The 14,507-nt window shown below is 47.9% G+C and overlaps 1 protein-coding gene and 1 long non-coding RNA gene across 2 annotated transcripts; both read left to right on the top strand.

Moving 5' to 3' along the window:
- Positions 1-1,591: 1,591 nt before the first annotated feature.
- On the top strand, positions 1,592-10,301 carry LOC103179745 (neurofilament heavy polypeptide-like). Its single transcript, XM_007895141.1, has 2 exons — positions 1,592-2,789; positions 9,964-10,301. Exons 1-2 carry the CDS (start codon positions 1,592-1,594, stop codon positions 10,299-10,301), a joined length of 1,536 nt encoding a protein of 511 aa, XP_007893332.1.
- Positions 10,302-13,249: 2,948 nt separating this feature from the next.
- Positions 13,250-14,457, top strand: LOC121852909. The gene is made up of 2 exons (XR_006086263.1): positions 13,250-13,383; positions 14,379-14,457. It is a non-coding gene; the product is annotated as an uncharacterized LOC121852909 (long non-coding RNA).
- Positions 14,458-14,507: the final 50 nt, after the last annotated feature.

A 14,507-nucleotide genomic window follows, 5' to 3' on the forward strand; every position in this document is an offset into this window, starting at 1 on the left:
TGAAAGTTCACCACAGCCCCCGCCAGTTCGTCAAGAAGCTGCACCTTGTCCGTGTGAAAGTGCACCAAAGCCGCCACCAGTTCGTCAAGAAGCTGCACCTTGTCCGTGTGAAAGTGCACCAAAGCCGCCACCAGTCCGTCAAGAAGCTGCACCTTGTCCGTGTGAAAGTGCACCAAAGCCGCCACCAGTCCGTCAAGAAGCTGCACCTTGTCCATGTGAAAGTGCACCAAAACCGCCACCAGTGCGTCAAGAAGCTGCACCTTGTCCGTGTGAAAGTGCACCAAAACCGCCACCAGTGCGTCAAGAAGCCGCACCTTGCATGTGTGAAAGTGCGCCACAGCCCCCACCTGTTCGTCAGGAAACCACACCTTGTACATGTGAAGGTAAGGCAAAGGCCCCATTAGTTCAAGAAGCAGCACCATGTACATGTGAAAGCATGCCAAAGCCTCCTCCTGTTCGTCAAGAGGCTGCACCTTGTCCATGCGAGAGTGCACCAAAGCCTCCACCTGTTCGGCAGGAAGCTGCACCTTGTCCATGTGAAAGTGCACCAAAGCCCCCACCTGTTCACAAAGAATCTGCACCTTGTCCATGCGAAACTGCACCGAAAGCTCCATCTGTGCATCAAGAAGTTGCACCTTGTTCATGTGAAAGTAAGACAAAGGCCCCACCTGTTCAAGAAGCAGCACCTTGTCCTTGTGAAAGTAAGCCAAAGCCCCCACCTGTTCGTCAAGAAGCTGCACCTTGTCCATGTGAAAGTGCACCAAAGGCCCCATCTGTCCATCAAGAAGCTTCACCTTGTTCATGTGAAAGTAAAACAAGGGCCCCATCTGTTCAAGCTGCACCTTGTCCATGTGAAAATAAGCCAAAGGCCCCATCCGTCCATCAAGAAGCTTCACCTTGTTCATGTGAAAGTAAAACAAGGGCCCCATCTGTTCAAGAAGCAGCATCTTGTCCATGTGAAAGTAAGCCAAAGCCTCCACCTGTTCATCAAGAGGCTGCACCTTGTCCATGTGAAAGTAAGCCAAAGCCTCCACCTGTTCATCAAGAGGCTGCACCTTGTCCATGTGAAAGTAAGGCAAGGGCCCCATCTGTTAAAGAAGCTGCATCTTGTGCATGTGAAAGTGCACCCAAGCCCCCACCTGTTCGGCAGGAAGCTGCGGCTTGTGGATGTGAAAGTGCCCCAAAGCCTCCACCTTCTCGTCAGGAAGCCTGTCCATGTGAAAATTTGACAAAGACCGCATGTCCTGGTCCACAAGCTGCATCTAAACCTGCAGCTGCACCTTGTGCTTGTGAAAGTGCGCCAAAGCCCCAACCTGTCTCTCAAGTAGCTGCAGCTTGTCCATGTGGAAATAAAAATCAATCTGCTCATCGTGAGTCTGCCTATGGGAGTATGACGGTCCCATCCACTCATAGAGAAAGTACACCCTCCTCATATCAATGTTTATTTCAAGCTCAGCCAAGTGTCTGTACAGTTGCCAATGCTCAAAGCCACCAGGATCCTCCAGTTGATTTGAAATCTAATGTCAAGTGCAATGATCCATTGCCGACTAATAAACCGATTATCATGCGCCTTTCCACAAAATGCTCTTTGATGGACTATGGTGATTCATGTAACAATGAACCTGTAACAGTGTACCATGAATCCACAATTGAACGAGTATCAACTGTTCACTTGAAGAGTGGACCAAACCAACAGTCAGCAGCTGAAGTTACACCACCAGCTCCAGTAGAAAAGAAAAAATCAATTCCCACCATTCAACCAAGCACTAGAAAGAAATCAAGTTCTCCTGTTCGAGCAGAAAGCATACCATGTCCAGTAGAAAAGATACTATGTCCAGGAGAAAAAAAACCATGCCTTCCCATCCCACCATGTGCAAATAAAAAAGCGGACAAAAGTGAACCATGTATAAAATACAAAAAGCCATGTACTACTGTCCCAGTATGTTCACAGAAAAAACCAGGTGGTTCAACTTCACCAGAACATAAAAAATCAGGTGCTACCGCTACTTCAGGTTCACCAGAACGTAAAAAATCAGGTGCTGCCGCTACTTCAGGTTCACCAGAACGTAGAAAATCAGGTGCTGCCGCTACTTCAGGTTCACCAGAACGTAGAAAATCAGGTGCTTCAGCTTCACCAGATCAGAAGAAAAAAGGTGAACTCCCACCATGCCCACCACAAGAAGAGAAAAAAATAGATGAAAAGGCCAAGCCATGTCCGGAAAAGAAAAGATCAGATTCCGACATCCCGCCCTGTCCAAAATCAGAAGCAGAATCTGCGTCACGTTCAGCTGAAGAGCGAAAGTCAGATTCTGAAAAGGGAGAGCCCGATGCTGGAAAGAGAAAGTCGGTTGCTGAAAAGGGAGAGACCGATGCTGAAAGGAGAAAGTCGGATGCTGAAAGAAGAAAGTCGGATGCAGAAAGGAGAAAGTCGGGTGCTGAAAAGGGAGTGACTGATGCTGAAAGGAGAAAGTCGGGTGCTGAAAAGAGAAAGTCGGATGCTGAAAAGGAAAAGTCGGATGCTGATCTTGGCCCACCAGGTTCGCCAATAAGGAAGACATCAGGAGAGAATGACGAGCTTGAGGAATGTCCACTTAGTGATGATGAAGGTGACACAGAAGGAATAGTTGAGACAAGTTCACCCATCCTTGTTCCAAGTTCACCCGTCCTTTCTCCGCGTTCTCTTTTTACTTCCGATTACGCTGAGAAAGATACAAGTGTGTCATCCACAAAATCAATGGAGGAATCATCACGATCTCTACCCCCGGAGAAAGATGAGACAAAGGAACCTGGTAAGAGCATTTTGTGTAAGCATAAGTTTGATAAATCATCCCATTATTGAGTTTAACTGATTCTTACAAATCTGATCAATGTTCTTGTATTCAATGTAATATTGCGATTCAACTCATCAACTGAAGCAGGTCTAAGTAATTTCCTATCTCCCTGGGCACTGAATGGGTCAGTTTTTCATTAATGCTAAAAAAATGCTAATATTCATAATAAAGTTATTCAAGTGTGACGCATTGCGTTATTAGTTTAATATTAGCTCAAACTAAAACAAATTAAGGTCTTCAATCTTGTTGTCCTTTTCATACTGTTCTCTCAAACTCTTTTAATATTTTCTTTGTTGTATTTTTGAACTTTAATATTTATTTTCTACCTAATTTGACTAACTTTCCAACCTTAAGTTTAAAATCTCTTGCTTAACTTATTTCTGTTTCTCCTAGCTCCCAGCATTTGTTGCAGAGGTATAAGCAACCTTTATAAAAGCTAGGCATAATATTTATTGAAACCTGGGCTTCACATTCAGTTTTTCATTTACTTGAAATCCCAAAATGTAAGGATTAATCTGGTCATGTTATATGTTTTCAATGCATTTTGCTCATTTCCATTAATCAAATGAGCTTCAATCTTGTCTGAAAGCCTCATATGTGGAACTTTGTGAAATACCTTCTGAAAATCCAAGGAAATCTCCACTGGATAGCTCCACTAATCTAATTTCCTTCTCAAAGAACTAAATTAGGTTTGTGAACTATGTCTAACTAAAACCATGCTGACTATTCATTATGGCCTTTGTGCTCTTCCATTAAACAATTGTAGCATTCTGAATGATATTGTTGTGCATTTTTGCAACCATAGATGTTAGGCTTACCAGCTTATAATTCTTAGGTTCACGTCTTATAAACTTTTTTTGAATATTGGGAGCAAATTCAGAATTTCATAATTCAAATTGTCTTTCATTAAATTAGTGGAAAACATTGACAGTATATTCACTCATTTCTTTTAGACTTTTAATATATATTTATTTAGTCTAAATGCCCACTTAAAACACATTTCTGGAATTTCTTCTGCCATCTACATAGGAAATAAATTCCTGAACCAAAATTAGTAGAATCTGGAATTCATTCAAAGTCTTCATTCGTGAAAACTGATGTGAAGAAGTCATTTGACTTTATCTTTAAAATCCAAATATACCACATTAACTACTACTTACTGAAACAATTGTTTGAATTTGTTTTACTGATACAGACTGATACTGATCCACTCATCTTTCAATTGACCCTTTACATTTTTTGTGTCAGCTTGTCTCAATTGGTCTCACTTCCGAATCAGAAGGCTGTGGCATCAAGCCCCATTTGGGACTTTATCATTAATAATAATAATCCTTACATTTGATGTAGAGCCTTTGGTGTCGGGAGGACTGGTACTTCATTGCAGTGTTGGAAGTATGTTGCATTGTTTGGAGTTTAAGGTTTCATCTGCCTGTTCAAGTGGAATTTAAACGGTCCCAAGACACTACTGTATTCGAAAAGAGAAGGGAATTTCTCCTATTGTTGTGGCAGAGAATCCCTGAGATAATATTAAACAAAAACAGAAGTCGCTGAGAACATTCAGCAGGTCAGGCAGCATCTATGGAGAAAGGGACGTGAGTCAACATATTGGTTCCATGACCCTAGTTCTGACGAAGGGTTGTGGACCCGAAACATTGCCTCACTTTTCTTTCTCCAAAGATGCTGCCTGACCTGCTAAGTGTTCCTAGCGACTTCTGTTTTTGTTTCAGTTTTCCAGCATCTGCAGTATTTTGCATTTTGCCTGAGATAATATTGTTCATTCACTACTTGGCTGTTTCTGCTGCGCACAAATCGGCTGCTGTGTTCCCTTACAAACCCTCGTGCATGTGTTTGTCACCTCCCGCTTGGATTACTCAAACACACTCCTACGCAATTCGCCCGAGCTCCATTATTCAAAAGATCCAGCTCATTTAGAACTCTGCCGCCCGCACACTTACCCGGACCGAACGCCATACCCACCTCACCGGTGCTGGCCAAGCTCCACTGTCTCCCCATCACCGAATGGATCGACTTCAAGATCCTCACACTCGTGTTCAAATCCATTAATTCTCTGGCACCTCCCTACCTCTCCGACGTCTTCACTTCCCATTCCACCACCTGGCGCCTCAGCTCCACTGGCACCGCCCTCCTGCTCATCCCTGGCACTCTCCGCCCCACCATCGGAGGTCGCGCATTTAGCCACTACGCCCGAAACTCTGGAACACTTTCCCTCAATCCCTCTGCCTAGACCCTCTCACCGCTTTTTCAAGTCCCACCTGAAAACCTTCCTCTTTGACCGTGCTCATGGCCACTTCCCTCCCCACCCAGCTCAGAGTCAGGCTCCCCCACTGTTAAGTGCTCTGAGACGCTTCCCTGCATGGAGGGTGCTATATAAGTGCAAGTTGTTGTTGCTGTTACAACACACACAGTCACTATACTCACAGTATATCCTGTGAACAGTTTTGAGATATCCTCTCAGCGTGAAGGGTACTGTACTAAATTAAAGATTATTATTAACTTTACCTATTTTGACACCTTTTATTTATCTCGAATTGTTTTAGTATGACTTCCATACAACTACATCTAATTTTTTTAATTTAAAATATTTCTGCTTGGTCTTCAAATCAGTTTTGTTCCCTTTTGACCACTAGTCTTCCTCAGTTTCTCTTGGCTATATTATATATATATATATTTCTAAGTTCCTTAAAAAAATAAAATTTCCATGTTTTCCATTGTTATTTTCTATTTATGGAACCCTGTAGCGTAGGGGTTAAAGCACTCGCCTTGCAAGCAAGAGGACCCGGGTTCCATTCCCGGGCAGGGTGAAACCTCAGGCAAGTTTCTTTACTCCACACGCCTCTGTTTATCTAGCAGTAAGAAGGAACCCGGGAATCCGCTCCGCGGTCACTTCCCCTCCAACTTCCACCCACCACCCACCCCTTCCCTCCCACACTCCGACTCCTACCCATCCTCCCCTACACACCTTCGTACCCGTTTCCCCACCCTCTGTCACTGAACTCATCCTATCCCTAAAACCAACCACCTGCTCCCTTGACCCCATCCCCACTCCACTCCTTATCTCCCAGCTCCATTTTCTTGCCCCACACATCACTGACATCATAAACCTGTCCCTCTCCTCTGGCTCTGTCCCCATTCCATTAAAAACTGCCATCATCACGCCCACCCTGAAAAAACCCTCCCTTGATGCGTCGCAGCTATCAAGCTACCGGCCCATCTCCAACCTCCCCTTTCTCTCCAAGGTCTTGGAAAGAGTTGTCGCCTCCCAACTGCGCTCTTTCCTCTCCACCCATTCTCTTTTCGAACCCCTTCAGTCAGGTTTCCGTGCTGCTCATAGCACAGAAACTGCCCTGGTCAAGGTCACCAATGATATCCTGACTATCTGTGACCAGGGCTCCCTCTGTCTCCTCGTCCTCCTCGACCTATCGGCAGCATTCGATACGGTCGACCACGCTATCCTACTCCACCGCTTGTCCTCCCACCTCAACCTTCAAGGCACTGTCCTTGAATGGTTTAGCTCTTACCTTTCCCACCGTCTTCACTTCGTCTCAACGAATGGCTTCTCCTCCACCCCCCGTACTGTCTCATGTGGTGTCCCTCAGGGCTCTGTCCTCGGTCCCCTCCTCTTCACCCTCTATATGCTCCCCCTTGGTGACATCATCCGCAAACATGGGGTTAACTTCCACATGTATGCGGATGACACCCAACTCTACCTTTCCTCCTCTACTCTCAACTCCACGACCACCGATGTCCTGACAGCCTGCCTGTCCGACATCGAGTCCTGGACGAGAGACAACTTTCTTCAGCTCAACGTGCGAAAAACCGAGGCCCTCCTGATTGGCTCACGTCAGCGCCTCCGCACCTCAGGCGCTGACACCATCAGCATCCAAGGCTGCACTCTCCACCTCTCAAAGCCAGTCAGGAACCTCGGCGTTTTGTTCGACCCTGAGCTGTCCTTTCTCCCTCACATCCGCACCACAACTGGCACCGCCTTCCATCACCTCCGGAATATCGCCAGACTACGGCACTACCTCACCCCTCACGCTGCTGAAACCCTGGTTCACGCCTTTGTCACCTCAAGGCTGGACTATGGGAACTCTCTCCTCGCCGGCCTTCCCGCCACCTCCCTCCACAAGCTGCAGGTCATTCAGAACTCTGCAGCTCGTGTACTGTCCCGCACCAGGCTTCGGGACCACATCACTCCCACCCTCGCTCGCCTCCACTGGCTCCCCATCCCCCAGAGGATTGATTTCAAGATCCTCATCCTCACCTACAAGGCCATTCACGGCCTTGCTCCCTCCTACCTCTCCAACCTACTATCCCCCTACCTACCTGCCCGTACCCTCCGTTCCTCTGGCTCCGGTCTGCTCCACGTCCCCCGCCCCAACCGCCCTACTATCGGTGGTCGGGCCTTCAGCCTCTCAGCCCCGAGGCTCTGGAACTCCATCCCCCAGTGCCTTCGCCTTGCTTCCTCCCTTTCCTCCTTCAAGGCCGGTCTCAAAACCTTTCTCTTTGACCGTGCCTTCAGCTCCCCTCTCGACTCTCTTCCTCCTCCTCGCTCCCTCCCTTCCCTCCCCTCACCCTGACCATTTCCCCCCTCCTCTCTCCCTCCCTTCCCTCCCCTCACCCTGACCATTTCCCCCCTGCTCGGGTCATGACCCAACTGTGCAGCGCCTTGGGACGTCCTCCTGACGTGAAAGGCGCTCTATAAATGGAATCTTGTTGTTGTTGTTGTTGTTGTAGTTGATTGGCGGATTGCTTTCCAGGGGTAATAATTCTTTCAAAAATAATAATAACAATAACACACATTATAATAATAATTTGGTCACTCAATCCATGACTGTTTTGGACACTGCTGTGCACAATTGGCTGCCATGTTTCGCTCACAAAGTACACAGTGAACCCACTTCACAGTGTATTTGAGATGTCTCAACAACATGATAAGGCACTACAACAACAACAAAATTACATTTATAGAGCGCCCTTCACATCGGGAGGATGTTCCAAGGTGCTGAACAGTCAGGGGCCAGGACTATATCAAAATATAATATATAATAATATATAATCTAATACATAATCCTTGCATTTGATATAGCACTTTTCACGTCTTCTCGACGTCTCAAAGCGCCTCACATAATAGACTGTAAAGTGAATTGAACGTATATTTGTGGGCGAACGCGGCAGCCAATTGCGCACAGCAGTGTCCGACAAACAGTCATGGATTGAAAATGACCAATTTATTATTTTGGTTTTGGAGGGATTATTATTAGGCGTGTGGAGTAAGGAAACTTGCCCAAGGTTTCGCCCTGCCTGGGTTTGAACCTAGGTGTCTCACTTGAAAAGTGAGTGCTCTAACCACTGAGCTACAGGACTCTATTTCCATTAAAAACATTTCTCCTCACCTCCCATTTCTTTTACCAACTATTTTAAATCAGTTTAAAAAATAATATTAATAATCCTTGCACTATATCAAATGCAAGGATTATTAATATTATTATTATGTTTTCTACTTGAATCTACTGGTTGTTGTTCCAAGGTCACAAAGCCTGGTATTTCTGTTTTGTTATTGTTGGCCTTAACCATTCCAAAGCACTATTACGTGCTAACCATAACACCCATACCCCCACCGTAATTCCTACTACCCTACACACCATATGAAGAAGTCATTTATCAACTGCCTTTGCTTGTATTTTCACTCAGCTTACGGACCCCTGAAATATTCTTTTTAGATACATTTATTTTTTCATTTACTTTGATGCCACTGATCTGGAGATTGTACTAAATTTTACATAGCAGAGAAAAATCAAAACTTAAAATCAAAATTAAAATCATAATCTCACTTTACTATTGCCATCTTACACCATCCCACACTACCCCCACCATCATTTTCTTCATTTACCTTCACTCTCGTCTCTTCACTTTCAGAATCTGTGCATTTATACTTTTAACTTATCAGTGAGGCTCCTCATTGAACAATTAATTAACTAACATCTTGTCCAGAATGTGAACTACATGAGTAAGTCAAATCAAATGTGACAGAGTTGTTATTATGATCTAATAAAAATGTAGAGTAGACTTGATGGGTAGGGTGGCCTACACCTACTATTGCAATCAGCACTTTAGATTTTTGTTTCAAAGCTGATTCTGACTAAGAACATTTTAACAATGCTTCATAAATTGTTGTCGCCTTCTATTTACAAACAGAGAATTCATATTTCCCAAATCTGTTATCAGATCAACTACAGATAAGCTAAAAATATTTTTGTGACAATGAAAGTGTCTCTCTGTCTCTTTAATCAAATCAAAATAAAATTACTGTATTCTATGCCAAACAAAGCAATAGCTTCAAGACTGACTTTTTCTTTGTGCTATTTTTAGAGATTTCAAATACACTGTTTCACATTTTGTATACAACCTCCTAATTTTTTTGTGCTGTCATTCTGGTATTTATCTATTCCCACCAGGTTTTATCAAATTCTTTGAATGGTGGACAGTTCATGTCAATGGTATCTTAGTGGTATACTATGTCCTATTCTCCAAGAAAGCTCCATGAAGTTGTATGAAGCATAGCATAAATTAGGGAGAAGTAATTTGAAGAGTACAGTAAAACTCACATAAGCCGTATCACTCGGGACCACAACGTTTAATGACTTATGTGAAGTCTGAGTTGCAAGCAAACCTGTATAAGTCGTACAAAATCTAATTTAATTAATCTACACCATAATTACTTAATTCAATGCGGCTGGTAAAGTGCGCATGTGGTGATGGGTCAAGACTACATTTGCTGCAATTCAGTGCGTCTAGTCCTGTCGCCACATGCACATGGGTGGACAGGTCAGGACATTATTTCCCACGATTCAATGCAGCCGGTGAGTGTGGGAGTATTTGAGGACAGGAGAGCAGCATTACATACTCAGACTGACACTTGGAAGATGGTGAAATTCTGATCTTTATTCGGTTTCCATTCTGCATTATTCGGAAAAATAGTATTAAATAACAACAAAGAGAAAATGGGCATTTGCCATTTCTAGGCATATTAAACTGGCATTAAATTTCAGGATGAGCTGTTAAATGACAATTTATTATCATTTATTATGACCTGTGTTTTCTAATATAGATATTCCAGACTCACCGAAGGCAGAAAAAAAGCCAGAAATCTCTGAAGATATCCCAGAAAAACCTGAAGAAAAAGCCGAGCCAGCAGCTTCTGATGATGTTCAAAGTCCAGCTGCTAGGGAAGATTCTCCCAGCCCATCTCAACAGAAGGGTGAATCCATTGAGCAGCTACCCACCATTGTAGATGAAGGGTTTAAAATGGTGTATGGAAGAATTGATGAATTAGGATCCAAGATGGATGGTCTCATAGACAGTATTAAAACTCTTGCTGATGTTGTGAACCGCGAACAGGTTTCAGGCTCAGAACAGGAACCGCCAAAGGAAGATGAAACTGCATAACCTCCCAGTCTGATTGATCAAAACTCCTTTGGAAAAATAGCTTAGGGTTTGTCTTCTGAAGTAAAGCACTTTTTTTTAAACGAAAAGGCTGAAGACATTAGTTATGTTATTGAACCCTGGCACTTAAATTAAGAATTTTTGCAATAAAGATCTTATTGCATTAGTGCATGACTTCTATATTTTTTTCAACATCGTAAAACAACAAATTGCATTTATATAACACCTTTCATGTCGGGAGGATGTCCCAAGGCCTGGGCAGTGAAGGGTTTACACCTGAACTGAGGTTTGGTATCAAAAGGGGTGGAGGGCAAGGGGGGTGAGAGTGGGAGGATGATCAAAGGCACAGTCGAAGAGGAAGGTCTTGAGATGGACCTTGAAGGAGACAAGGGAGGGGGTGAAGCGGAGGGGCTTCGGGATGGAATTTCAGAGGATGGGGGCAGAAAAGCTGAAGTCTGACAGCCGATGGTGGAGCGGGAAGGGTGGGGGACAAGGAGCAGGCCAGTCCCTTGCAAGCAGAGAAAGCATACAGGTTGGTAGGTCCCAGAGGTGGGCAGGAGCAAGATGGTAGAGGGCTTTAAAGGTGAGGACGAGAATCTTAAACACAATCCTCTTGGGATGGAGAGCCAGTGAAGCCGGGCAAGAATGTGGGCATTGGCCCACGGTGGTTAGTGCGGGAGAGGAGGACATGAGCTGCAGAGTTCTGAAGCTTGTGAAGGAAAGAGTTGGTAAGTCTGGTGAGCAGGGATTTTACCATAGTCAAGCCTGGACGTAATTAAGGCATGGATGTGGGTCTCGGCAGCCTGAGAGGAGAGGAAGTGGTGGAGGCGGGCAATGTTGCTGAGGTGGGGAAAAGCAGAACTGCCACCTTCTCTCTCTCCTTCCCCACTGCCTCCTCTCTCGTTTCCCTATTGCTACCTTCTCTCCTACCTTGAAGTAGGACGTTAAGCTCTCTGCTGCCTTGGATACCGTTCACCACTCTATCCTCCACCTCTTGAAGGTTCAGATCTTACCTTCTCACACCGTCTCCACTTCCATCTCCACAAACGGCTTCTCCTCTAGCCCCCGCACCGGCTTGTGAGGAGTTCCTCAGGGCTGTCCCCCTTCGTCCCCTCCTTTTCAACATCTATATGCCCTCTCTTGGTGACATAATCCGCAGACATGGGGGCAATTTCCACACGTGTGTAGATGACACCCAACTCTATTGCTCTGCCTCCACCCTCGACTCCAGTACCACTGCTGTGCTGACAGAATGTCTGTCAGACATCAAGTCCTGGATGAGATCTAACTTTCTACAGTTGAATGTCAACAAGACCGAGGCTCTCCTGACTGGCTCCTGTCAGTGCCTCCACACCTCGGGCGCTGACAGGATCACCATCCGTGGTTGCACACTCCACCTTAGTAAGCCCGTCCGGAGCCTTGGCGTCTTGTTTGACCCTTAACTGTCTTTTCTACTCCACGTCTGCGCCGTGACTCGCTCTGCCTTGCCCCACCTGCACAACGTCGCCCGGCTCCGCCACTGTCTCACCCCGCAGGCCGCCGAAACCCTCGTACACGCCTTCATGACATCGAGGCTTGACTTTGCAAACTCCCTGCGTCTCGGCCTCCCCCACTCCTCCCTCCACGGGCTGCAGATTCATCCAGAACTCTGCACCCGTGTCCCTCCCGCTCCAGGCTCCGTGGACCCTATCACCCTCATCCTCGCCCGACTCCACAGGCTTCCCATCACACAGAGGATACAGTTCAAGATCCTGGTCCTCACCTTCACAGCCCTCCATGGCCTCGCTCCCCCCCTACCTCTGCGACCTCCTAAGCCCTTACCAACCTGCCCGCTCCCTCCGCTCAGCGGGCTCCGGCCTGCTTCACGCCCCCCGTCTCGCCTAACCCCCCGTTGGCGGGCGGTCGGTCCTTCAGCCACTCTGCTCCCACCCTCTGGAACTCCCTCCCTCGCCACCTTCAAGACCCTCCTCTTGAAACGTGCTTTTGATCATGCTGCTTCCCCCCCCCCCCCCACCTCGCCCCCCCACCCCTCCCGACCCCCGGCTCGAATCGGAAACGCTGATTGTCCAGCGCCTGGAGACGTCCTCCCGACCGACCTAAAAGGCGCTTTACAAATGTAATTTCGCTGTTGTTTTTTTGAAGCGGTTCATCAGTTGGACCCAAAAATTCAAACGGCAGGTGGCGGGGTTTACCAGGGCCGAGGAGCAGGGGCGGGGTTTACCGGGGCCGAGGAGCAGGGGGGGGGGGGGGGGGGCGGGGTTTACCAGGGCCGAGGAGCAGGGGCGGGGTTTACCGGGGCCGAGGAGCAGGGGCGGGGTTTACCGGGGCCGAGGAGCAGGGGCGGGGTTTACCGGGCCGAGGAGCAGGGGCGGGGTTTACCGGGGCCGAGGAGCAGGGGCGGGGTTTACCGGGCCGAGGAGCAGGGGCGGGGTTTACCGGGGCCGAGGAGCAGGGGCGGGGTTTACGGGGACGAGGTGCAGGGGCGGGGTTTATGGGGCGAGGAGCAGGGGCGGGGTTTACGGGGACGAGGAGCAGGGGCGGGGTTTATGGGGACGAGGAGCAGGGGCGGGGTTTATGGGGACGAGGAGCAGGGGCGGGGTTTATGGGGACGAGGAGCAGGGGCGGGGTTTATGGGGACGAGGAGCAGGGGCGGGGTTTACCGGGCCCGAGGTGCAGGGGCGGGGTTTACCGGGGCCGAGGAGCAGGGGCGGGGCTTACCGGGGCTGAGGAGCAGGGGCGGGGTTTATGGGGACGAGGAGCAGGGGCGGGGTTTACCGGGGCCGAGGAGCAGGGGCGGGGTTTATGGGGACGAGGAGCAGGGGCGGGGTTTACCGGGGCCGAGGAGCGGGGGCGGGGTTTACCGGGCCCGAGGTGCAGGGGCGGGGTTTACCGGGGCCGAGGAGCAGGGGCGGGGTTTACGGGGACGAGGAGCAGTCGGTAGTGTTATGGCGGGGAGTGGTGGGCGCAGCCGGTGGTGGTTTCCTCGCTTCGTATCAGGATCTCTTGGACTTCAAACGCAAAAGCCGCGGTTGGTGTGGAGCCGTCGTGCTTGAAGATGGCGGGCGGGCGGGTGTGAGGGAGGAAGGTAAGCGAGTGGCCTTCGCGCCCTCTTCAAGCAAAGCGAGTGGCGGAAGGTGGGTGACGCAAGGCGAGAGGCCAGAGCCTGCGTGGCCCAGCTTCCCCCGTGTGGAGGAGGCGAGGCGAGGCGGTGTCGCCGCGGCTTCACTTCATTCCCAGCCCCTCATAGCCCAGACTGACTGACTCCCTCCCGGGGGGGAGCGGGGGGGGTGGGGGTGAGAGGAGGGTTCACGTAACTGCTTACCACCGCTGACGCGACAATAACAACGTGGGTGTGTAAGCGCCAAGTCGCCGCCTCCGCTTCAGGCAGTTTTGCTTCAAGGACAACTCAAGCCGGTGGCAGTGGTGGGGTGGCCAGAGCCTGGGCACACACTCTCACACACACACACACACACACTCTCACACACACACACACACACACAAGGTGAGCTGGTTGCAGAAGGTCAGGTAACAGGAGCAAAAGGTGTCTCGCGCGATCTCCCCCCTCGGCCCAGGCGGTGCTCTCAATAGCAAGTTACGTGGTTCGGAGGTTTTAACCGGTTATAGATTGATATAGCACCTGATACAGTATCGGGAGGATACCTTGAAGCACTGCGCAGAGTTTACTGTCGAGTGTAGTGACTGTTTCTGTAAATGATCGCTACAGCCAATTTACACACACCAACAACAACAACATGCACGCAGGTGTGTCCTACCTACAGCTGTGGAGCAAATTAGCAATTTTATTTATTCCAGAAAGAGCAGCTCAGGAGCTTCGTGCATCTTTGTTCTTTTTGGATCCGGGTGCTGTGTGTGTCTTTGTGTTCGGCGTTTGCTTTGCTACTGATGCTGAAGTCTTCTCAAGTTTACATGTTACAAATGTCCAAGCTCAAGAAAGTCAGTTGTACAAAACGGTTGATTAGTAATAAGTCTGATTTTTTTGAGTAAAGGAATCAAGTATTTATATGTATTAAGTAGAGGATCATGAAAATATGTTGCTACATCTCTGACACTGCTTTCTAGATTAATTCTGGAACCTATGGCAAGAATCACACAGTCTGAATGTGGATGCAGGACCTGATGTATTTCATGAATTCTGAGGCAAGTTGGCTTCGAACAGGAGAGATTCCTGACCAAAAACTATGTATTTTT

The sequence above is a fragment of the Callorhinchus milii genome, unplaced genomic scaffold (genome assembly GCF_018977255.1).
Source record: "Callorhinchus milii isolate IMCB2004 unplaced genomic scaffold, IMCB_Cmil_1.0 Scaffold2, whole genome shotgun sequence".
Classification (NCBI taxonomy): domain Eukaryota; kingdom Metazoa; phylum Chordata; class Chondrichthyes; order Chimaeriformes; family Callorhinchidae; genus Callorhinchus; species Callorhinchus milii.

Bases quoted from the DNA above. Each gene is read 5' to 3' on its own strand.
- LOC103179745 (XM_007895141.1), top strand. From the start codon at position 1,592: ATGGACTATGGTGATTCATGTAACAATGAACCTGTAACAGTGTACCAT. The intron at 2,790-9,963 runs GTAAGAGCATTT...TTTCTAATATAG, and splicing joins AGATGAGACAAAGGAACCTG to ATATTCCAGACTCACCGAAG.